Below are 25,360 nucleotides of genomic sequence, written 5' to 3'. Positions count from 1 at the left end.
GGGCAGGACAGATATGATTCGGCACTTCTCGACCAGTTACGGACGCGCTCGGGATTTTTCAGAAACGAACAGTGGTGGAAGAAGTACTCAGATATTTTTGCTTAAGTATAAGAGTAGCATACCACTATGTTAAGAAAATACCAAAAGTAAAAGTACTGTTTTTTTTAAAATAGAAGATATACAAGCTCACAACGCGTGGCGATGCAATGGATTGTGAGCTTGTAGATCGGCTATTTTCAAATAGCCTATCTATAAAATATGGTTAAAGTGGTTATGTTTTCTGATATATTAATTTATATCTGCAAAGCAACTAAAAGTTTTCAAATAATAGTGGAGTAAAAGTACAATATTAGCCTCTGAGATGTAGTGTGGAGTAGAAGTAAAAGTATAGAAAATTGGAAATACTCCAGTAAAGTAAAAAATACCTAAAAATTGTACAAGTGCAGTACTTGAGTAAATATACTTAGTTACACCACTGGAAAAGAAGGCTGCCGAATGTTTCGCGCTCGCCACAATGTTTTCACGATGCGTGTGTTCGTCTCAATCATGGTTATTGTTGCAAGATTTCATTATTGATGGTGAATTTATTCTTTAAGTACGAGGCCGTGAAATTTGCAACGAACAAACAATCATAAAAAAAATAACTTAATTAATGTCCATGTATTTGTATTTCATCTTCTGACGCATTAAGTGTTAAAACCAATAGAGCGTGTTCACAAGTTAGAACAAGTAGAACCTGCGGCGGCATAAAGAGAGGTCTGATTTGTGTGCGTTCAGTGACATCTATGGTCCACGCGGGTACAATGCAGCATCATGACATTCCCAATGTAATGTAGAACAGTGGTTCTCAAACTTCATGTCAAGGACCCCCAAATGGACACTTATTAGCCCGCGGACCCCCATTTGAAAAGATACATTTTAAGGACCCCCAGTTTGACATGCATTAGGGCTACGGACACCCATTTAATGGCATTTCTATCTCTGGGACCCCAATTCATGTTGTAAAATCAATGTTATCTTAACTCTGAGAGTCCGTTAGGGTTAATTTGGTTCCATTTGTACACTCTCAGAGTTACAGACCCATAAGGGTCCATTTGGTGCCTAATCTATCATTTAGCTGGGGACCCCTGGAACTCCCTCAAGGACCCCTGGGGGTCCCCGGACCCCACTTTGAGAACCAATGATGTAGAAGGTGAAAGTGTTCTGATTCCTTGGTCTCTTTTAACAACATGGCTTATGGACCAGGCCAGCAGTGGTGGAAAGTAACTAGGTACATGTATAGTACTAGACTTAGGTCAACTTTTTAGGTATTTGTACTTTACTTGAGTATTTCTTCCAATACTTCTACTCCATTACATCTCAGAGGCAAATATTGTACTTTTATTCCACTACAATTATTTGAAAACTTTAGTTACTTTGTAGATTTTGATTTTGAACCACTTTGGCCCTATATACATTTCGGCCATTTGAAAATAGCTGATCTACAAGCTCACAATGTGTTGCGATGTAACACATTGTGAACTTGTAGATCTGCTATTTTCAATTGATTTGTATACATTTGAAAACTTGTGAAATGGGCCATTCTGCATAATGAGTACTTTCTACGTTTGGTACTTTAAGTACATTTTGAAACCAATACTATTGTACTTTTACCCAAGTAAAGTTTGAATTCCGGACTTGTAACAGAGTAATTTTACATTGCAGTTTGAAAATGAGAGTACTTTTTCCACCACTGATTCCTTTGTCTCATTTACAACATGGCTTATGGACCAGAGCCTAGTTTTAGATGTATGTCTGTCTGAGAGAGCAGAGAGAGAGCATTTATGAATGCTGTATCCAAAAGATTTAACTTACTGCTATGCATAAGTTGAACACACTAGACACATGACAGGAGCATACATAGTTTTAGGATAGGTTTTACTGTACAAAATAACATAAGAACCTCTTATTTGCAACTGCTTACATAACCACATATTGAACATGAAACGGAAGATTTTTGATACTTGATTTTGCAATGGAGTTAATACATCACCACATACTGAATGTGAAACGGAAGATTTGTGATACTTGATTCTATTTAGCAATATAGTTAATACATCACCACATACTGAATGTGAAACGGAAGATTTGAGATACTTGATTCCATTTAGGAATATAGTTAATACATCACCACATATTGAATGTGAAACTGAAGATTTTATTCTATTTAGCAGTGAAGTTAATACATCCTTCATAAGTCCCTAACTACCCTCAATCACCAAACAGGGAATTGAAAACAATGTAATATCGCTACAAAAAAAATCCCAGTCAGTTAAAAACATTTTAAATCATTTGACACAATATTAAATCAATATGTATTTACTTTATAAAATGTGAAGATTCAAGAGAGAGAACGCAAAGTTCGCTTGTATTATACACAAAATATGTCCCTTGTCACGACTTAAGTGTAAGTTGAATACAATTTAAAAAGTTGCATTTACCTGATTAATCTCAAATAGCACATGGCTTTGACAATACTCATATCTGGACCCTCATCTTTTCAAGCTACAAACCTTATAGGTCAGTGGTTCTCAAACTTCATGTCAAGGACCACCAAATTGTATTTGGCTGCAGACCCCCATCAGAAGATATTTGGGCCAGGGACCCCCTTACAAGATTTGTATAATTAAAATGTTTAAAAAATATTCCCACATTGCATTATTTCAAATGGCCAATGTATGTTAAAGTGGTTAAACTGCTGGGGACCCCTTCAAGGACCCCTGCCGGGCCCTGGACGACACTTTGAGAACCACTGTCATAGGTTTATCTGGTGTAGGAAGCGGAACAGATAAAATACAAGGAAAAACAGAGAAAAATAACTAATGACAAACACCATTCTGTGACAGAAGACACATGGCAGTTCTAAACGGAACTGAATGAGAGTGGTCACCCCAGTTTCGTAACCACACAGTAAAATCCTCAGGGTTAAATTAACACTGAGGACTTTACTGTGCATTCATTTTTGTAACCATTCATTTGGTTTCCAGTGTTACATTCGTCCCTCTTATTAAATGCGAGGGTGCATTTCAGAGCTTAACGACTTGAGGAAAGCTTCCTTTCTAAACCATCAGTCTTTAGTGGATGAAGTTGGGGAAAAGGACATCCTCCACGCATGGCAGGAACATTTTGTCCAGATAAAGAAGACCTGAGAAGCATTAAGTGGCAAGGCAGTCGGGTTGTCAGTGGTTAAAGAGACTTTCACTCTCCATCCAGGGGAGGCTTTGTCACCACCTTTGTTTTGTTCAGTTTCCCCAGAGTTAATTTCCTTTTTTTTTTTACCACCACCTGTCAGAAGGTTCTCTGCAGACTGACAATGTCACCACAACTCACACTTGTGTTTAGGGTTCATGGGGGCATCTGTTTTGCAGCCAAAGTGCTCTGAGAATTCATGCGAGTTGGAGATGGTGCCGATGACTCTAAACCTTGATGGACTGTGAGGATCTGTCATCACGCCCTCGTGTGAACTTTCAGGAGTCCTGACAGTGCACCAAACCTGCAAAAAGACAAAAGATTTTTTTTTGAGGGCCTGAAAATATAATCCATCCCCATATTACCAATAGAAAGTATTTAATACAGACAGATTCATACACGTAGATTTCTACTATTTCTCAAGTGTTCCAGAGTGAAAATGTTTCCTTTTTATACAAATCCTTCTAATTCTATTACAATTTGTTGCTGTCGGGCAAAAACCTCTTATCTCCTTATTTAAAACTTTGTATGTTTTTACGTAAATCAACGCCCTACTTCGTCATACTAACTACAGTTTCACACAAAAGTAGCAAAAACAGACTCAAGTCGCATCACAACACGTTTTGAGCGTGTAGATCTGCTATTTTTGCTATTATTCAATTTGATTTTTGAAAGGTAAAAGTTTTGGACATACTGTATGAGGTTTCCACCGACAGCAACGACTTGTAACTCTGGTGACAGCTTTTGATTTTTTTTTCAACTAGCAGCAATAACATTAACAGGAGGACATTTACCAAAAGAGCCTATGTTGATACATTATGAAACAATATCCCATAACTGACACTAACCTGGGCAAATCCTACAAAAAACAGCTGATGATTGGTCATCCCCAGGGCAGGCAGTGTGGCCTCCTCGCCATTCTTTTCGATCCAGTTCACATAAGCCTTCAAAGCAACAAATGATCGAGTTACACATGGACTTCCCCATCCCATCCTCCCCACGGAAAAGTGTACAGAGGCAAGATTACAAGAAAAACAAGAGACTGTTTTAGCTCCTCCTCTAAGCTAATGCACACACGGCTCACGCAGGCCACTTTTATCCCATATGATTCGCTCATCTGCTGTATAACCTATGACTTTTTATTGACTTTTAAAGAATGTGTGCATGCGGAGGAGTAACTGGAGGCTGACCAGGCCACTCAGAACCACCTGTTGGGTTTCGAGGGTACTGAGCTAGACAATCTACTTTTTATCCACTTCACTGGTTCTCAAAGTGGGGTCCAGGGACCCCCAGAGGTCCTTGAAGGGGTTCCCAGCAGCCCAGCTAAATTATTGATAGGAACCAAATGGACCCTTACGAGTCTGTAACTCTGAGAGTTCATGTAACTCAGAGAGTTCAGGTGTAAATGCATACTAAATGGAGGGTCCGTGGAATTAAAAAGTTTGAGAACCAGCATATCGCCGCTGTCGGGCAGAGACCTTGTATCTCCATATTTCTACATGTTTTTCTTTTGGCACTTAATGCCCTACTTCATTGTACAAAAGTTGTACAAATACCAGATCTACAAGCCCTTTTCCCGAAAAGTAACGGTTTTGGACATATGAGGTTTCCACCTGACATTGACAATATCATGTATGTCACCCACGGTCTAAACTAAGTGAACTAACACAGCTGATCAGTGGCAGAGAGTTGAGGAACATAATAGTAAATATGTTTGACTATACACTAAATATAAATTATATATGTGGAAATGTGTGGTAACATAGACCTTGTTTTCCATATAGCCCTTTCTGCTTATTTATGTATTTATAAAGTAAAACTGTATTTTTTTCCCTTTCTTTCTTTTTTCTGTATATTCAGTAAAAGAAAATAATGTGCACAAGACCAGTTGCGTCATCTTGTAAAGTGCACTGTGAGAGAAATACTGCCCATTATATCCACACCACTGTTTCTAAACATAAAACTCTCTTTTGAATAGGCAGAAAAACAACAACTACTACTACAAACAAATATAGTATTCAATGTCCAGCATATTTCTTTATTCAGACCTTGTAGGCAGCCTTGAGACCGCCGTTATCTGCAATGTTCTCTCCAAGGGTGTGCTTCCCATTCACGTGCTCCTGGTTGATGCTGTAGTTGCTGTACTGCTCCACCATGCACGTGGTCTGCTTCTTAAAGGCCTCCACTGAGGAGTTCTTCCACCAGGAACGAAGGTTACCATCCTTGTCATATTCTCTCCCTTTAATATAAGAATTTCACATATCAATGATCTCATGATACGCGAAGGACAGATACAAATGCACACACGCACACATGCATGCAGAGATTTGAGTGATTTATAGTGAGATGGTTTGTATATAAATTATTATGGAATGTTTTTTATACATCTTTCTCTCTCTGTCCTTAAGTTTCATTGAATAAATAAAAGGTATCTACCAACCTTGGTCATCAAACGCATGGGTTAGCTCATGTCCCATGACAACACCGATTCCGCCAAAATTGAGAGCTCTGGAAAACAGATTTTTAAAAGACAGATTTTTGCTCAGTTAGATATTATCCTTTGACTTGGCTTACATAATAGATTCATTGTTGAATAAAATGTATTTAATTAATTATTTAATTTGACAAGTTGCACACATGTGTCCTCATTTAACCTGTCTTAACTACAGTATGTCACTAACATGCACATTGTTTGGCAGGAAACAGAAGCACCTGGAGAAAACCCACATGACGTGTGGAGAACTTGCAAATGTCACACAGAAAGGCATCATTTGGGTTCACAGTCGGGATCCTCTCGTCGTGACAGTGCTAACCAATGATTAAAAAATGAGCTGTTATGCACATCCAGATGGTCACTGGTGCAGGACTAAGTGTTATGTATACAAAAAAATAAGAAACAGACTTTACAGGCAGCTGTTTGTTCAAAATAATATTACTTGTGCAAACAACGTTTCAACCACGAAACCATTTGTGGTTAAAACGTTGTTTGCACAAGTAATAAATATTATTCAGAGCATACAGCTGTTTGTGCAGAACTCTTCTTTTCTTTTAAAGTGCTAACCACTGAGCCACTGTGCCACCATTCATGTTTTAGTACACTCACATTTGCACATGTGCTGTGCAAGTGAAAATATAACATCCTGTCTAAAACCCATGACAAAATTCAGCTGCCTTGGTCAAATGCTATACACTAATGGAAATCTCAAAAATCCGGTTCAAAACAGCCTGGAAATGTTCATTTCATTACATTTTGCTCTCTACAAAATGCACTTAGCCAAATCCACTGAAGATGACCGTCACATTTTGTGTAGTGTAGTGTAGTGTTAGGACAGTGATTACACTGCACTGACCACTTAAACATACTTAGGTGAAGAACGACTGTAGAACGGAGCCTGGAGGATCCCTGCTGGCAGAACCATCTCATTTTTGGTAGGGTTGTAATACGCATTCACAGTGGGAGGGGTCATACTCCACCTGTAAAAACAAGGGACACAAAACAACCATGTGAGGCTAAGATCAGGGTCATCACAAGTACTGAGTATTGATGACCCTCATGTCTAAAGTTAACCTGACACCGTCAAATGGAAGAAGCTTGCGATACACTTTCGTTTCACAGCGTACTTCCATCTGAGACTCCGTAGGCAGAATCGATGACAGACGTTTTTTCTTTTTTTTCAAGCTACTAGGCAGGTGATTGGATGATCCCGCCCCTAGCAGCCGCTGATTGGTTCGGAAACGCAGCGACCGGGGCAGCTCAACTCCCTGTGCAATCCCAGACGTAATCTGCCGAGGGCTAAAAGTGCGATGCGATTTTGCAAAGGCAGATTCGTCTGGAACCAGGCTAGTCTAAAGTTGCCAGACTGGCTACAAAATACAAATCAGTTTGGAGGGTCGGTGAGCTCTGATTTGTCTCTCTAGAGTCTAGAGGGACAAATCAGAGCTCCCAGACTCGTCCAGAGTCTAGACGAGACAAATTCCACACAAAGGTCAGCTCGCGAAGACAAGTCGGTTGCCGGGAATGATCGAGGACAGCAGTAGTATTCCATAGAGTCAGCAGAATAGGAATTTGTGCCTGCCGGAGCATATGACCTCCTCTCTGGCAAAGAGGGGCAGTGGGGGTAGGTGTGTGGGCCACAGGGCAACTCACTGGTTTCTATTGGGAGTTTTCCTCAACTGGTCTGCGGTCACTCTGGCAGAGAAGTTGTAGTACTGCATGACGTTTTGGAAATAAAGGTCCGACACCACCTCAAACTGAAGGAGAGAGTAAAGGAAGATTCAAGATGGAGTATCTGTGTGTATTTTACAGTAGACAGGTGACATGAACCGTATTGTGAGAAATGTCTAGCAGATACAGAACTATCGTAAATTCACCTACATCATTGAAACCTTTGTCCAGCTTTGTGGCATTCATGATAAACTGTGGATATCCAACCATGTTGTATATCGCATCTGCCTGGAAGTAAAAAGACAGGACATTTTACAACCAAATCACACTGACACCAGATGGCGCTGAAGAGTTACAGTAATCCCTTAGCCCAGACAGAGCAGCTCATGCAGTGACCAAAGCATATAGCATTCAGTTAATGCTAATGTGTCACCAAGGCCACAGCAGGAGAACAGAAAAGAAACATCTTTGGTTTAGAAATTCAAGACAACATCATTCCCCCCACCTTTTCTTTTGCAGCTTTTTTAGTCTCAGAGTCCATCCAGCTTACGTGCTGCAAGCTCTCTTCAAATGCCTGTTTGATTTCTGAGACCATATCTTCAGCCTGGAGGACAGTGCGGGACAAAGGGGAAGTAAACACATAATCATCTCACAGGGGGGGAACAGTTAGTGAGTGGGTGATTCTTTGAAACACTTACAATGGCCTTGCTGTCCTCGGCAAATGTGGCCTTGACAAACATGGCCCCAAGAGCGAAGCCCAGGCCACTGTCCGTGTCACTGACGCAAAGCTTCCAGCGGGGTGTGCAGCTCTGGAACAGTAAACATACACACACAAAAGATGTTAACTGCATTCAACCTGGTGTCTCTATTTTGGGCATGTCATTGTAGACGGAACTCTGCTGCTTAGGTTTCATTTCTTGACATACATCTATTGTGTCGGTGATGCCTTCCTTAGTATTGGTTGACAATGTAGCCTGTGGGATGGGGGAAGGCTAATTTAACCATATGATCCTTAATGTCTCTTTTATGGGGCAAAAATAGACCTACAACCTCACAATGTTGTCAGCTTATAGATCCGTTATTTTTCGGCAAATATATTTGGTGTAAAGGTAGCTCTCCACCATACCGACGTCGGTGGGGGTAAGTGTTGGAAAGCGTCTGTTGCCGAAAATCTATTGTTGAATGGGCGGTGGGTACACTGTCGCTTCGGGTCGCAAGTTGTAGGGAAGCGTTGAAAAGCCGACCGAGCTTTCGACTGTCGGATAGCAGCGGGCTTGTTGTTGAAAAAGACATGAAGCCATAGGCTATTTTTAGCACTATAGTAGCCGTCTGTCGGTGTCGGCTCTCAGGTGCATTCAGCTACTTTTTTTCACACCTGCCAACAACTGACTGATCTCCCGACTTCATTCGACTGCCAGTCTGTACTCTGTAGTTATCTGTAGTAGTCTGTTTGGTGGAGAGCTACGTACTTAAAGGGGGGAAAAAATGAAGGAGGCCAAGTATAGACCCCAAGGGGGACTCATGTCAACATGAGGGTTTTAAGTGGTGAAGGAAGCAGTAACACCTGGCCTGAGTCAAACTAATTGGTCACAGAGCTAAGTGTGACTACACACTTGATGTGAATCAGGTTAATTTAGTCATAACAGGTTGCAGTCACAGCTATTGCTTAGTCCAATAAATGTATTCATAACAGGTATACAGTCACACCTGTTATGAATTGCCTAGTCCAATGAGTCTGAATCAGGCCAGGTGTGACTGCTTAACCCATTAGTACAGTATCATTGGTAACATTTAACATACAATACGATAATACTTGGTCAGTTCACACTGAAATTTGTCTTGCGACCCAGCAGCCATGTATGCAACACATATACAGTACACACATTTGACATGACACAAAAAACAAAATACATACATAAAAACATATAAAGACAAGAGCAATGTCCACCACTTAGCCTACCCCTGGCCTAAACTCCTGATTAAGCCTCAATGTCGTCTGATGGACAAAGGACCTCTTCAGTTTGACCTTATTGTATGTTGGAACACCTATCTCCTTCCTGAAGGCAGCAACCTATATTCTCCATACAAAACATGGCTAGTGTTTGAAGTGATATTCCTTGCCAACCTTAGCATACTGTTATTATACATAGATGGTTGTTGTTGGTTGTCCAACACTCTTTGAACAAATATTCAGTTGCTGCAGCAGTTGTGACTTTAAGGCTACAGACAGACATCCATACCAGGTGGTACTACAGTACTGAAGAACACTCATAATGGAAGTAAGGAAGAGGCCCAATTTCCTTCCAATATGGCTGCCACACATAGATAGAGCCTATTTTACTGTTGAACTTGTTACATTTGACTAACAGTAAAAGGTGAAGTGTCTAATATGTAACAAACTATATGTACACAGACACATAGACTGCAAGAGGTTTACAGAGGAACCAAAGTGTCATTCACTGTTAATAGTGAAAAGCACTATTGTTTTTAAGAAATACATGATCTTCTGGCTCTCTGCCTTGGAAGTAGACGTAGGTCTTTCCCTCTCTGCGGGCGTAGAGGTGTTTCCTCTAAAAGGGATGACTGTTGTTTTTGTGAGGCTGGCAGAATGGCTACAAAGGTCAGCCCCGCGCACCCGATTTTGCCACCGTGCTTGGGCGGCCACCGGGCTGGGGCGATTCAAACACACTGCCTTTACTACAGCAAACAACCTTTATAATTGTTTTTTTAACATGCTATTGGCTGTTTGTGTTCTTTTTGGAAATAATGCTTATACAGGAAAATAACAAAATGTCCCAAAAATATAAAAAGCTACTCCTATGGAAAGGCTATCATTATATTAATGTACTTATAATGACCCTATAATGTTTATGTTGTTTATAGTATAAACAATTTATTTAAACTCAAATATCTGGTCTGGCCCATGGTCTAGCTGTTTTACTCATGATATAAATCATAACAGATACATGCGGCAGATAATTCCCACATACAACAAAACAACAAGAGTACAAAAAAAAACATTTCAGTCATAAGTAGCCTAATAATAAATTACTAGTAAAAAATCCGACTTCACTGTAGAAGCCTTTTCATGAATGATATTTGTACTTAGGCTGTCGTGAAAGTTTATATTTAGAGACTAGGGGCGTCGCCAAGTTGAAGTTACTACGATCCGGTGGGAAAGCAGGGGTCGCGTCAGCCCCACTTCCCTAACCCCTCCTCAACATCTAGGTCTATTTATGATAAACACTGAAACCAGCCCACAGTGATACAGTCTTTGCTATGGTCTTTGTTTTGATTTGAATTCCAAAAGGTTCACTGCACTACGTTCACAGACCAACTTGTCTATAGAAGCTGTATTTTTCCTTGCAGAAACTTTGGCTGGTGTTATTCTTTCATTTTGATATATTTGCTAAGCTTTGTTACAACACAAATACTCTGCTCTCCGATGTTATAACTACGGTGGGGGTGTGGGGTAAAACATTGATTCATTGTTCGCAGTTTAATAATTGTTTTGAGATACAGTACTGTATGTGTGAGGGGAGGGATATATCATCGCTGTTGGGCAGAAACGTACGTATGACAGTGTTGAGCTAACATGGCAAAAATAGCCAAATTGAATGAATGAAAATTAAGTTAATTAGGTATGTCTGTGGGTGTAACAAATATCGAACCAATGAAAAGTATTTAAGAACTTGTGACTAAAGAATAACTACATTTGGATCCACTAGAACACAGGTTCTTTTTTCCTTTTGCTGAATAGTAACCGTTTTTGACATACAAGGTTTCCAACAACAGCGACGATCTACAAGTATAATGACCACAGATGATTAAAGGTATTGTAGGGAACATTAAGCCTAAATTTAAAATATACATATATATATATATATATATATATATATTGCATTTTTTCCCCTCTATCAGTCACTATATAATGATGCTGGGGTGTTTATATGCATTGAAACGCAGTCATCCTTCTGAAATCCGTATTTTCCCTAATGTTTATGTGTTCTATGTTTATGTCCGGTACGTAAATGAACGCACGCATGTGCGCGTCCGTGCGCGTCCGTGTCCGTATGAACGTTTACTTTCGGTTTTAAAACGCTCTCAAACTTTGTTTTTGAGGCACAGAATTTACTTTTAAGATAGCGTGTGGATAGAATTTAGTTGTTTAACTTCATATATGTGGTCAATTTATCATGAAAGAGCCTATTTAAAAATACAAATTCAGAGAACCAGCAGGGCGGGAATTTCCGCATATTGTATCCCAATAAAGCAACCTGTTTTCGGGCACCATCCCTTCAAAAATACCTCTCTATGGAAGTCCTTCCTGCGTCACCCCCTGGTGGTCGGGGAAAAGTACTGCTGGTGTTTATTTACCTCTGAACTCCCGTGTATCCCTTTAATCCTCATAATTATAGGTAAAGTTGAGGCTCCCTTGTTCAATATGAAAACACTGACCTCTTGTTAAAGGGAAAGAAAATAAGGGAGATAGGCAGAGGTATGGAGGAAACAATGACACAAGGAAAAAGAAGATGATAAAGAAAGGAGAATTGCTCTGGGAAAAACGATGTTGTGAACAAGTGGACAGGCACAACTGGACAAACAGACAATGATAAACACACAAAGTACACACGCACGCACGCGCACACACACACACACACACACACACACACACACACACACACACACACACACACACACACACACACACAGAGTGTGTGTGTGTGTGTGTGTGTGTGTGTGTGTGTGTGTGTGTGTGTGTGTGTGTGTGTGTGTGTGTGTGTGTGTGTGTGTGTGTGTGTGTGTGTGTACTTGGTTTGTTATTACAGCATGACCCTAGCGGAAAACAGGGCCGAGGGAACAGGATCTTGCTCAGATAAAGGCTAGGGGTTCACACTAGACCTCATAGTGAAGCAGCTTATAATATGTCAGCTATCTACAAGAGCACGGCAGCACAAATTACTGTCTAGTTGATTTAATGGCCGTGTAATGATGACAGCTATTAATATTTTAGACGACCTGCTACGTGTCTAATTAACCCCAGGTTTGAAGTTGCTGACAATTTGCACTTACTAAGGTAATCTGCTATGGGAGTTCAATTCACAGAGGGCCTCAATGTTGCAGTATAGCTGCTAATGTATTTCCATCTACATGCTCAATGCAAATGTGTTCTCCGGAGCGAAGCATGCACAAACACAGGGACAGTAGGTCAATTCTAACACCCTCTTCATGTGGCCGACTGGCATCCGGCCAATTTCTTTGCCAGCTTACGGTTCTGCCAAGTCATTAATGACGCACACAGCCCTCTGGGGTCCTGGTGGTGAAGTACACCCAACTATCAAATGATTCTCTACCGGTTCTTCTCTAGCCATGCAAAGTCATTCATCTTGAGGAGATGGCATACCAACACCAGTGCAGGCTAAACTCTGATTTATACTTGGTTGTGTGCCGTGTCGCACTGACCTATGTGCCACATGGCTCAGGAATTGTTGGATCCCAAGTCTACTTTACTTGCTTATCAACCAGGTTTAACGTTTAATTTCTTAGATGTGGAATATCTCCCAAGTTTTCGTTTTGTTTGTTTGTATAATTGCTACTTCTCCCTGTATATCTATTAGCACCACTATGAAACTGGTTGTCAACGTGGGGTCCAACAGGGGTTCCCCAGTTAAATGATAGTTAGGAACCAAATAGGAACCGGTAAAATCCTCAGTGTTAATTTAACCAAAAGCCCTGTAACTCTGTCTGACAGTACACATTTGTATACTGTCAGAGTTACAGAGCATTTGGTTAAATTAACACTGAGGATTTTACTGGGTAGATTAAGGTCCCAGAGATAATCACTGTATCAAATGACTATCCGTGGTGAAAAAGAAGAAGAAGAAGAAAAGGTTGAGAATCACTACACTATGCCTATGGCATGTTTAGCTGATCTCCAGCTCTTACCTTCTTGGTTCCGTACATCACTTCAAGGAAGCGCTGCTCTGCATCCTGGAACCTTTGGTCCAAAATGGACACCATCTTTCTCACCACTTTCATAATCATGTAGTTGTTTAGGAGGCTGCAAAGACAAATATATATTGTTTATTTCTTCTGCGTTATCTGAGGAAACCTTGCCACTCTATATTGTCAAATCACAGATCTAAAGGTATTAAAAAAATCACACCCAGTGTGAAGTGAGTGGTGCCTTTGATGAGTTCATTATGCGCATGTGTTGCACTCCTGTTTGAGTTTAATTAGTGTAACTGGTTGCATCTTTGTGTTGCAATCAGCTGCAGCTGTTAAGGCCAGACACAAACATGTTGAGGCCGTCCGCAAACATACGGACGGACAGACACACACACACACGGTCAAATGTAGGAGTGGTTGGCACCACTCAAAAAAAGGGGAAAGTATTTTTCGTATAAGCTCCCATCATTTGCAGTTTTCAGGAAAGGTAAGAAGAATAGAGATACAAAGAAAGAAAGAACAAGGAAAACAGGTCAGGATGTTCAAATATTCATGATATGACTAGAGTGAAATGTATACTGTACAAGTAGGTCAGATATTCCAGATATAACCGACATTCTGATAGAGTAAGATACATGCATGCATGCATGCATACATACATACATACATATGGTGCATGGTTAGAAGAAATGGCAATATAATGAGGCAGTTAAAATAGTAACAGTTATAGACCATAGATCATTGTGCATATACTGTAGTCTCTCGTGCAGGTGACACATCATTTAGCAACCTATATCAGGCACGGCTATGTAAACATAGGTTAGACATCATTTAGCAGCATACATCAGCTATGTCAATGTAAACATAGGTGGCTGTTCGAGTACAGCAGGAGCAGAGTGACCCTAATGTCTTATACATACAGAAAAGTAATACTGTGTGTATGGCAGCCTGTGTTGTCAGGACAGCCTTGCATTGCATGCACTGTAAATAGTTCACTCAAGGACATTACATCTTTCTGTATGACTCCTCCTTTTTATTTGAACTCATACAAAACTAGAAATAGTGCTCCTCGGAGCACAGGTCTCCGCCAGGTCAGGTACGTTATTGTGGCCTCTTGGGGGCGCTATAGTAGGCCAATGTGAAAAGGGTGCCATTTATTCTTAGGACTTTCACGGCAATCAGACACTGCATTCATGATTTGAGAAATTTTGTTCCAAAAATGTGTTTTGCTAAATTAGACCTGCTGGTGGCGCTATAACAGGTCAATGTGAAAAGGGTGGCATTTCTTCCTCGGCCTAGTGGGAATGTGCGTGTGAAATTTCACGGAAATCGCAAGCTGCGTGCATAATTTGATTTTGTTCAAAACGGACCAATAAAATCTGTAGGAGTAATATAAAAAAATGGCTTTTGCACAAATCGGCCTCCTGGTGGCGCTATAACAGGCCCATGTGAAATAAAAAAAGTTTCGCAGCGACCGGGCCAGCGGTGCCGGAGATTAGCTGCTCGCAGACGGACAGGACACACGGACAGACGGACGGACAGGGGGTAAAACATACTCTCTCGTCTTGCCTTTCGGCCTGGCGGAGACAATAATAAGAAACACACAGGTGCAAATATATATATAAAAGAACACAGAAACCATGTAAGAAATTTGTTTAAATGACATATACTGTAATGTGTATTAGACTGCTGATTGAGGTAGGTGAATAAAATGACTATGACCGACATCTGACCTTTTGTTTGTGTTCAGGATGATGTCAGAGACCTTCTGGAGGTACTCCTTGGCATAAACAACCACTGGCTCAGTGTCGTTTAGGGTCACGGGAGCAAAAACTTCTGTCAGGAAAGGCATCCACTCCACTGCCGGGGCCAAAGTCTACAAAACAGAGATAAAATGCACATAAACACAAATATTTTGATTTAGACCTTTTTTTCTTATCAGCACATTTGTTGGCAAAGTAACTAGAGACTCTACAAAACACGTTAAAGGTTAAAGCTACAATGCAGGACATCAATCTGTATGGTAGAGCATGTTAATACAATATAACCAGCACATCTGCAGTGGTTGCTTCTCTGCCCCAACACATGGAACAAACTCAAATTCAACACACTGGTATCCTCTGGTTTAGATACTTGATCACCAATAATCCTTCCACAATCTGAAACTGTTTTTAACACATTTTAACATTTTTATGTTTTACTTGCAAACTCGTAGCGTTTGCGGTCCCTCACAGCTGACTCACTAACTTAGGGAATTAAGGGAGGAAACATCGACTGACGTTTTAACCAGAGAACCGGGTTTTATTGCCCTTTTAATACAGGCTAGAACTGGGTTGGGAGGGTGCCGAAAAACAAACAAAGAGGCTGCTCTGTCTGTCTTGGCTGAGTCTCTCCACACACTGTGTAACAATAGTGTCTCTGCCACTTCCTTGTTTTCCCTTTGCGGGTTTCTTTCCACCAACCACCTTTTCTCATTGTTTTAACCCCCTTTTCTCATTGTTTTAACCCCCTCTCAGCCTGACCTAAAACTGCATACCTGAACTAGGCACCTCCTCCCCCCATGAACATCCTCTGCACCAAGCTGAAAGATCTCCAGGTGGATCCCCAGATGATCCTCTGGATAATGGATTTCCTCCTCGAAAGTGAGCAGTTTGTTGAGGTCAAGCACCTGCTCCCATATATGGTGCCTCTCTATTCAAGAAGGCAAAGGGCAGTGCCAGTTTCCTCCCCTCTGCCATTAGGCTCCTTAATAAACAAAACCCCTAATACCTGATCCAGCTCACCTGGTCGAACTGGACTTGCTTGCTAATTGCATGTGTGATGTACCTGTATATACTCGATGTCAATGTAAATGAGAGCTGGCTTTCAATTGATTTTCGAGGTTAAACATAGATTGAATGAGTTAATGACTGAATGCTTGGAGGTGGTCTCCCTACTCTTCCATTGAGAAATTTCGACCCGGTGTCAGGTAGGAAACCTCCTGGTTGGCAATGTCAGTAAAGTAATTTAAAGCAGAGAGCTCACTGGATTGGACACTAGATGTAGGCTACAATCATCTTTATTATAGTTCAGACATCGTTGCAATGTTTTCTTTTCTTATTGTCAAGGTAGCCAAGGAAAAGACCAAAACCTAATGCAAGTACCTTCCACCTAGCCAAGATATAGTTCATATCCAGAAGTCATATAACAAAAAATGAATTAAGTCAAAGTTAATTAGTTAAAATAAGTCACAAAGCTGTACAGTTTCTTTAGTGAGTATTTCCTGGAACAGGAAGTGACAGGATTGCTTTTTCATTCTCTGTTTCAAGAAGACTTGAGTGTAAAGAAGGCAATGAGCATGCTCAAGGACCACGCTGATGCTGAAGTACAATATCTCAATTTAACAATGGACCTCTGGATATGAGTTATAGCTGGTATTGGATCGACAGACCATAACTTGTTAGTGGTGTTTTGCGCGTACGGTATGCTGTTTCAGTTTGTTCGTGGCGGCTTTGTCCTGCGCTTTGTCCATGAAACTGAATTTGACGGCTAGCTGGCCAGAGCCTTGGAGAACATTTAATTAATGTCAGCCTAATAATATTATCCTTTAACCACCTGAACCCTAACGTCCCTATTCTGGTCATGTCATAATAGGCAAAAGGATTTAGTTCAAAAGGAAAACAGTTCATACCCCTGAGGGACACTGGTCAACCTAACTTATGTTGGGTTTAAGTGTTTAAGAACAAAATGCAGTTATGCGTCATCTTTTAATTACAGTCTGCAGGTTGATTTATTTTATTTTCATTAAAAACTCTTATAAAACCCCTCTTGTATGAACATATGGATTGGGATTACTAATGTATGCAGTTGTAATCATTTGATCATGTGATCAAATGGTTGCCACTCACCGCCAGATCCTTGGCCTCCATCTTGTGGTAAATTAGCTCCTCGTCTCTTCTCTCTTCCTGTGGAACAGTGATGTTGGCTAGGGTGATTTCCAAGTCCACAATCTCCTGCATTAGCGTTCTAGACGTCTGCTCGGTGCCTCCCAAAAGGACTCCTAACTCCACCAGGAAGTCGAGGTATGCCGTCAGATACTACAAAATACAAGTTGCCAGCGGCAGAAGGTGGGGTGTTAGCAGCGGATATTGATGATATTCAATTAAGACAATAATCCTGCGCTATGTAAATACAGACTACTACAAACACAGAGTTATTCCCTTGCAGCCTGAGACATTTCTTATTAGTTCTTCATTTTCTGTTCAAGTGGGGTAAAGTCTACAATGACCCCTTGGGATATTTTCTTATTAATTCTAAATTAAATTTAATATGTTTTTTTTCCCCTTTTCTTTTAATCAGTTTTACACTACATAGAAACGCCCAAAAGTATATTCCTCATCCGATTCAGACTCGGCATCATGGTTTATATTGGCTTATTTTATCTAGTACCTCCTACAACAAGACTTTTTGGGTTGCCTCAGACACTGTTTCTACAGTACAATAACATTTACAGTGTAGCAGATATAGCCACTTTTATACAGAGATCCCACAATAGTAGCCTAAAGAAGATCCATCATTAATGCCGGCTTTGCATTTTTAACCAGAACCCAAAAAAGCTGCACTTGTGTCTGCTATTACATGGCATGCAGGTGTTCCAGAATCAAACATGTGACATGTAACACAAAAGCGTGTAGAATAACGGCATTCCCGCTATTCCGTCTTGAAAATTCCCGTCTTGAACAGGCTGTGTAAAAGGGGTTTATTACAACAAAACAACACTGCAACCAAACAATACATTACCTTTTCATTAGCTGTTTTGTTGAGGTAGTAATCCCTTGAGGGTAATCCAAGGCTTGACTGGTCAACCTAAAATTAAGAGAAATATCTTATGACGCGCAGTTCAAAACCCATCACGAGCATTCACAAGCCCACTCCTTTGTTTTGATTCCCTGTTGCCAACAAGGAGCTGCTTGCCAAAGATCATATCAGTATCATTTAGATCTTATCTTTTCACCCCGTACAGGAATAACCTGTGATATTCAAATGTTAAGTGTGAGTGCCAAACTGCTGCGAAGTAAACAAAGATGTAAGTGGATTCTTCACACCATGTAATGCAGAGATATAATTCACCCTGAGGCTTGCACCAACACCATGGGAGTCAATTTCATTTTCTGTCTTTGGCAGTGGGGGGGAAACAGAGGATACAGTTTTTGGATAGACTCTGTTTTTCTGCCTGTTTGGTTTGCTTTTGATCCTGTACCTCTTACCAGAGGGGAGGGGATAAACAGACAGACAGTGTCCAAGGTGGGATGGATCTTTTTTTAGTTTTTTATTTGGAGTAGCCAATAACTTTCCTCCCCTTTTTCTCCCAATTCAGTCACTATGCCAATTAATCCTCCCCACACATTTCTGTTTTCTGTTTTGCCACTGCTATTGTACCCTACTGGCTCACCTTCCAGTGAGGAGCACTTCCATCCTACTCCTCCCGTCCAAGTCCCACTGCTGACAGGCACCATACCAGCCCGGCTCTGAGTGTCTCCAGATTTAAATGTTTTATCCCGTGCCCTGAGCAGAGTCTGTACCTCGCAGATGAGTCATAGTTTAAAATCTGTATCCCTGAGCTGAGCGGAGTCTGTACCTCACTGTTCAATCATGGTTTCTGATTGGGAAACACCATGGGCCCTATTTAATTATGCATGTCTTAATTACCGTCTTATGTCTTAACTTAAGATGTGGAGGCATGGCAAATGCCATTTTTCTATTATGAGTGCGGTAATCTGCGCACTGTGCCAAAGAGTTACGCGGTTTACGGCCCAGAATTAGGTGTGGTATCGGCTGCCATTCCCTTTAAAATCAGCACAAGATGCAGCACTTTTGATCTATCTCACCACTTAACACACAGCATTTCCCATGCCGTGTGTTAAGTGTTGAGATCAAAAGAGAAAGAAACATCACATGTCCAAGTGGATGCATGGCCGTCATAATCACTGTAGCCTCTATGTTGTCTCAGGTCCAAAACACATCTGTTCCATCTCTTGACAAACCAACAAATATTCACATTCTCAGTTGCCTATAATTAACCCATTTAGATCTGAGGCCGATTCTAAAAATGCCTTCTAAATCCTGACCTAAGTTTTCTGAAAGGTATAGTTAAAAATAGGTGTTTCCGCTCCCAAAATGGGTTAAAGCATTTCCTCCTTTCGATCTATCTCAGTTCAACAAGTGGACATACATATGTTTCACAAATTTGCTGCTACTGCTGCCCAAAAATATCGGATCTCCAAGCAAAAAACGGTCGCTACGTGTGCTTGCAGATCAGATATGTTTGTGCAGCATAAGTGAAAGTGAAAGTAAGAGGGAAGAATAGAACGCACTTTGTTTCACTTCTAAGCTACGGGAAAAACATCTGTAAGAAATCTTTATTTAATTTCATTGGATTAATGAAGGAATAAGCCTTTGAAATGCCACCTTGAGTGGAACATGAGTCTCTCAGATCGGATGGATTGATACAGGGTGAGTAGGGCTTTGGCTGTCTATCAGGCATGCGTGCATAATGTGCAATGAACTTTGAATTATAACAATCGCTTGAGAATTGGCAGAGTACGGCCTAAGTTAAACTGCTGGTGTCCTAAGATTTCTTTTTGCGCTTAAGACGTGGTCCTGACCACGTCTTCTCTTGGAGGTTGGAGGCTGAAGAGTAGGGGTTACCGCGCCTTTGCTACTGCCACTCCTAGGCTTTGGAACAGCCTACCTATTAGAAGTGCTAATTCTATCGAGACTTTTAAATCCCTACTCAAGACAGACTTTTTTCTTTAGCTTTTAATCACATTTAAGTCTAAGTCTTGATCTGATTGTTGTATGTGACCAGCAGCGATTCCGGTAGGAGACACAAAACGTCTCCTACCGGAACCACTGCCTACCGGTCCGCTGGTCATCAAATTATTGGTTTAGGAATGTGACAAAAACAAAAAAATATATGAAGTCTCCATGGGGTGACTAATCGTGAACTACCCCTTTAAGGTCATGATTCAATCTGTCTACAACATTTAGAGTTTTGAGTAAAGACTATCGTTTTAACTCAACCAAGAACCTAACTTACATTACAATCTTTAAAGAATGAAGCCAATAGAAGCTCCTTGCATTGACACTTCCAACTCCCTCACCTGGATTATGTTACTGTTGGAGTTCTTGGAGTCAGTGCTGATGAACACAGTGAAGAATGGCGAGGTGCGGTAGTTGGCCGACACAGTGCGCAGAACCTCTTGGAAGTTGTCCTTGTCCCAGGGTGCATTGAGGGCCCATCCTCCTGTCTGAAACAAGGACAAATTTAGAGAGACGCTCGTAGAAGCTGCTCACAGATGTAGATGTACAGTATGTGGAGCCAATTTACAAAAAAATACATTTACTCTGGACAAATGCCAAAGCAATTGAAACCATTGTAAAATCAAGAGTTGTGACAGGATGAGGACATCGCGTTTAGTAAATGAAAGTACCTGATTGATGAGCTCTTGCAGCGGCTGAGCCCCCAAAGCCTCGATTTTGGCTTCGTTCATGCAGGCCTGGTAATACCTCTGGGCCTTTTCTTCAGCTTCACTCAGACCTTTCATTGTAGTATTTTCTGTCAAAGAAAGGAGCCAGAAACGGAACAAAACAATGAAAATCAAGCAGGTGCACATAATACATCTTTACTGTAAGAAAAGCAGCAGAGGACAGTGCAGCGTGACAAGAAGACGATTACCTAATAAACTCTTCATTACAAGCATGTTGTGCTCCCAGAGGTTACTGAACGGACCCGAACGAGATTTGCCCTCAGCGAGGGGGTTGTTCTTCACCCATCCACCGCAAGCAAAGTTGTAGAAGTCATGGCAGGGGTCCACGGAGCGGTCCAGATTTCCCATCACCGAGCTGGCCACTGTTATACATGGCTCTGTCAAGCATAGGCCAGGGTGAGCTGGAAACAAGGGAGAGGGATTAAAATGAATGGATGTTTTAATACATTTCACATTTGTTGATGCAGGGAAAGCAGACTGATCACAGATGCTGTTTTTCAACACCATTCTGTTTTCATAGACATTCATAGACAACACTCTGGCTAATCTTCAGACCTTTACACAATTTAGAGGGGCAGTGAGGACAATCCAAAGATTTTCATGGTGGGAGATCCAAACAGGCAGGGATCTTTGCACGCCATCAGGAACCCATAACTCTCTAAAAAGGTAAAAGCCAAGATATTGATGCCGGAGGGAATTAACTTCTCCTTTTCACAGTCCCACAGAAATAATTAGTTGGCTATGGGTAAGGGGCTCTCTTGCTTTCCAGATTGTTACAATTAAATTATCATCAATCCTCTGTAATTGTTAACAGTAGATTAAGAAGCGGAAGGTCCTTGTGCCTCTAGATTCCCCATGGGACCTCTTCTCCTGTCACACCAACACGTGCAAGTGATCCATCCGAGTTCTGTTGAACAAGATTCTGAAGGGACAGTTTATCCCTTTGTATTAGATATTCCCCGTCAACCTCATCTTAAGATGCAATGCACCTTCTTTCCATATCCCATATGCGTCTTGATTTTAGTCTTGATTTTAGTCTTGATTTTAGTCTTGATTTTATTATATTTTGGTTGTGTTTTGTGTATGTTGTATTCATATTTGTATTGTAGGTATTGTAGATATAATTGTTATGCATCTTTAAGACTGATTTAACCTTTGTTGTACAGCACATTAGTCAACATTTGTTGTTTTTAAATGTGCTTTATAAATTAAATTGACTTGCCTTGATAGGGATGGATCCCAATGTACAATTGCTGCTATCTTATGTAACCCCAGCGCAAGAGAAATATCTGAACATGATGATAAGTCAGAGAAGCAATATAATTGAAAAAAAAAAAAAAAATGGCACAGAACAGAATGCAGAAGCCAACCTTTGTGGCTTTCATAACCGCAAACCAAATCAGTCCTTTGGGACTTTAGCTTTGCTTTTGTGCTTGGATTACCGCCTGAATGTTTTTCCTTACTGAGGATAGGATATAATAGGTCATGCCGTCTTTTGTATGATATGGTATCAAGAATATTCAAGAGATTTTTGGGAAGAAACTATTTGAGGGGCTATGTGAGTGACCAAAAGCCCCTGGGCCATGTTATTTGGGAACCGAGTACGGACATTTTGGATATTTTCTGAGGTATAATAATGTTTGGCCTGTAAGAACATTCAGCACATTCTGTCTAAATAGAAAACTACAGTAGCTTGTTTTGCATGTGAAGCTGTTTCAACTCCACATTTTTCTAAAATGTCTGGTGAAGTCAAAAGGCCCTGCAGATAAAGCGCCAGTGACGTTCGCATCAATGACGCGCGTCATGTGAGGCCACTTGTTCACCATAATTGCATAACAATTATTAATGATTTTAACCGCACTGACCCAACTGGAACAGGCGAGGTTCCGTAACACACACATGCATGCGCACACACACATGTGCATGCTCAGACAGTACTCTTTCTGTTCTGTTTGCACTTTGACCGGCAAAGCTGAGCTCTTGAACTTGAACCTTGAACTTGACGTCATATAGAACAGGGTCATTTTCTTTGTTGTTCTTCTCATCCACATTTTAGCTTTTTATTAACACGTTGACACCACCAGCTATTGTGATCAAAGGAAGATGGGACTACGGTAGTTTCACAGACAAATCTAATATTTTTCAAGATCTGTGCAGACCTTCGTCTATTTCATAAAGAAAACAGACTTGTGTTTCTCAAAAGTGAATGTTGAACGGTCATACAAGTAAAAACACAAACATACGTACATACACACTGCATTACAAGTTTGAGGTTGTCGATGCCTGGATGCCATATACACATTGTATTTTGGTAGTGGGTAACCTGCGTCACCGTAGCATCAGGCGCTTTCTATGTGTCAGCCCTTTTAGAGTCTTTTGTTTTTTGTAACTCTTGATAAAGAATGGAATACAATTGAGGACAACCAAGCTCTTATGGCAAGTGACCTATAGAGTCCAATGACGTGCTGAAACAATTTCCTGTGTCAGACCTTATAAGGCCTAAAATAGAGACAGAGACAAAGGTCTGAGAGGAGATCAGGTTAGCGCCCTAAGGAGCGTACATTGTTGTTCCTTTCATTATGGCGAAGTGTGATTTGTCAAGGGTGGAATAATGGAAGGAAGTGGCATTTAGTTTCCTTTAGCAAATATGAGGAAACCAACGATGAGGAGAATTTGACTGGAGGTGACGTTATACCCACAAGTAATTTTTGCATGACGAATAAGCTCATTCAAAGGACAGCCTCTTGGTTGTGTTTAGTGTAGCTCATCAATAGATGGGCTACACTAAATGTGTGATTAGTACACACACTCAATACACAATCAAGTGTACAAACATGATGAACAACTTAATATTGAGTTTGATGCCTTTGCACAAGTCATGGCTCAGTTGTCTCAACCTATTTCCTCCCCCCCAATCGCTTGCTCAATTGAAGTAGATTTAACAGCTGGAATGAAGGGTTCACAGATCAAAACGGCACAGTTGATTTCAAAGATTTCCTAATAGTTTGTGCAATAAGCGTATTCTGCATTTCGCCTGAGTGTTAGATTACAGCTGTGTCCTAATAATTCTTATGTCAGCATTATGTCAACAAGCATGTCATCTGGCGAGAATTTCAACTCACTCTGTTTGTAGAAAATCCCTGTGGTGATGAGAGATATGAACAAGGCAACCGACAGAAGGCACACTCCTACCAGAAGCCTCCTCTCAATCGGTGTCTTCTGTGTCCAGCATTTAGGACCATAGCCATCCCGGAGAGATACCTGCACACACACAGTCACAGTTGAATTATTTCAATGAAGAAAGAGTGTAGTAGTAAACAATAAAAAAAGGTGTAACACACATATGCACACAAGCCTGCGTTCGCACACACACACACACACACACACACACACACACACACACACACACACACACACACACACACACACACACACACACACACACACACACACATTCTATAATCAAAGTGGTAGCATGTTCTGCTATTACAGTTCAATTCTAGTCATTGAGGTGCATCGAAATTACAACTTGCAACTTCCAAGTTAGTGACTGAAAAATAATGTTTTTAGTTGCAATCGCAGTCAATACAGTTTGCAAAATGTCTTTTATAGTTCAAATGTTTCAGAGGGTGTGGATCATAGGTTCGGGTTTCTAGGCACAAATCCTTATGCATCATAGAGTCTTTCAACCCTTTACATAAAAGGGCACACCGTCTTCCATTCTTCATGCTCTTCCAGTTCAGCTTTGTAGTATGAAGGTGATTGTGCGTTCCTCAGCCCCAGACTATGGCATAAGGGAGGAGTTGTCCCAAAATCTACTTGTACAGCTAACCTGTGACTAAAAGTGAATTCAATCATGGAGCAAGTCAACGCGAGGACAGGCATGGCAAGGACATTATACAGTAGAACATTTGAACTCATGCTGCCTTGATAGGCTGCTGCTAAGATATACACTATACAGTATATACAGTAGCATGTTGTTTAAAGAAATGCTAGATTTTATTTCTACTTTTGTAAAGAGCTGACATCAACTCGTGCCAGATTTACTGTATATGGTAATCTGCTTTGTCCACACATGACACGGTTCTCATCCATCCAAACAAGATGGGGTACCGGGAAGGTTCCCGGCTCGATCCCGGCCGGGCTCACCCTGTGTTACTGTCGAAGTGTCCTCCAGCAAGACATTGAACCCCTAACTGCTCCTAATGAGCAGGTTGGTGCCTTGCATGGTTTCCTCCAACATAGGTTTGTGAATGTGTGTGTGACTGGGTGAAAGTAATGCACATTTGGAAACCACCATTTAGTACTTAGAGGCCATGTGGAAAACCATATGTGGGCAAATATTTTATAATATTTGGGCTCCATTATTGGGAAAATTGGGTGGGGGGGACATACGTACACGATACAGTATATTACAGATAGACAAACACAGCTCTATACAGCTCGCCTCCTCGGGTAAAAAGGAAGTGAGAAATGTGAATAAACTGGG

General features: G+C 40.9%; 1 protein-coding gene across 1 annotated transcript in view; it reads right to left on the bottom strand.

Annotated features, from left to right (window-relative positions):
- Nucleotides 1-1,898: 1,898 nt before the first annotated feature.
- ece1 (endothelin converting enzyme 1) overlaps nt 1,899-25,360 on the bottom strand; it is a 37,103-nt gene continuing 13,641 nt past the window's right edge. The window contains exons 3-19 of the mRNA XM_084062540.1: nt 23,994-24,132; nt 21,060-21,272; nt 20,815-20,939; nt 20,485-20,631; nt 18,122-18,187; nt 17,230-17,418; nt 15,076-15,218; nt 13,340-13,454; nt 8,092-8,202; nt 7,899-7,997; nt 7,604-7,681; nt 7,376-7,479; nt 6,592-6,702; nt 5,669-5,736; nt 5,277-5,467; nt 4,077-4,172; nt 1,899-3,532 (exon numbers count right to left, since the gene is read on the bottom strand). Of these exons, the coding sequence (XP_083918666.1) occupies nt 3,356-3,532; nt 4,077-4,172; nt 5,277-5,467; nt 5,669-5,736; nt 6,592-6,702; nt 7,376-7,479; nt 7,604-7,681; nt 7,899-7,997; nt 8,092-8,202; nt 13,340-13,454; nt 15,076-15,218; nt 17,230-17,418; nt 18,122-18,187; nt 20,485-20,631; nt 20,815-20,939; nt 21,060-21,272; nt 23,994-24,132 (2,172 nt within the window). The 3' untranslated portion in view covers nt 1,899-3,355. The remainder of the gene's footprint in view (nt 3,533-4,076; nt 4,173-5,276; nt 5,468-5,668; nt 5,737-6,591; nt 6,703-7,375; nt 7,480-7,603; nt 7,682-7,898; nt 7,998-8,091; nt 8,203-13,339; nt 13,455-15,075; nt 15,219-17,229; nt 17,419-18,121; nt 18,188-20,484; nt 20,632-20,814; nt 20,940-21,059; nt 21,273-23,993; nt 24,133-25,360) is intronic.

Source organism: Gymnoscopelus microlampas (assembly GCF_963454915.1).
Source record: "Gymnoscopelus microlampas genome assembly, chromosome: 7".
NCBI lineage: Eukaryota > Metazoa > Chordata > Actinopteri > Myctophiformes > Myctophidae > Gymnoscopelus > Gymnoscopelus microlampas.
This window is presented reverse-complemented; position numbering and strand designations above follow the sequence as displayed.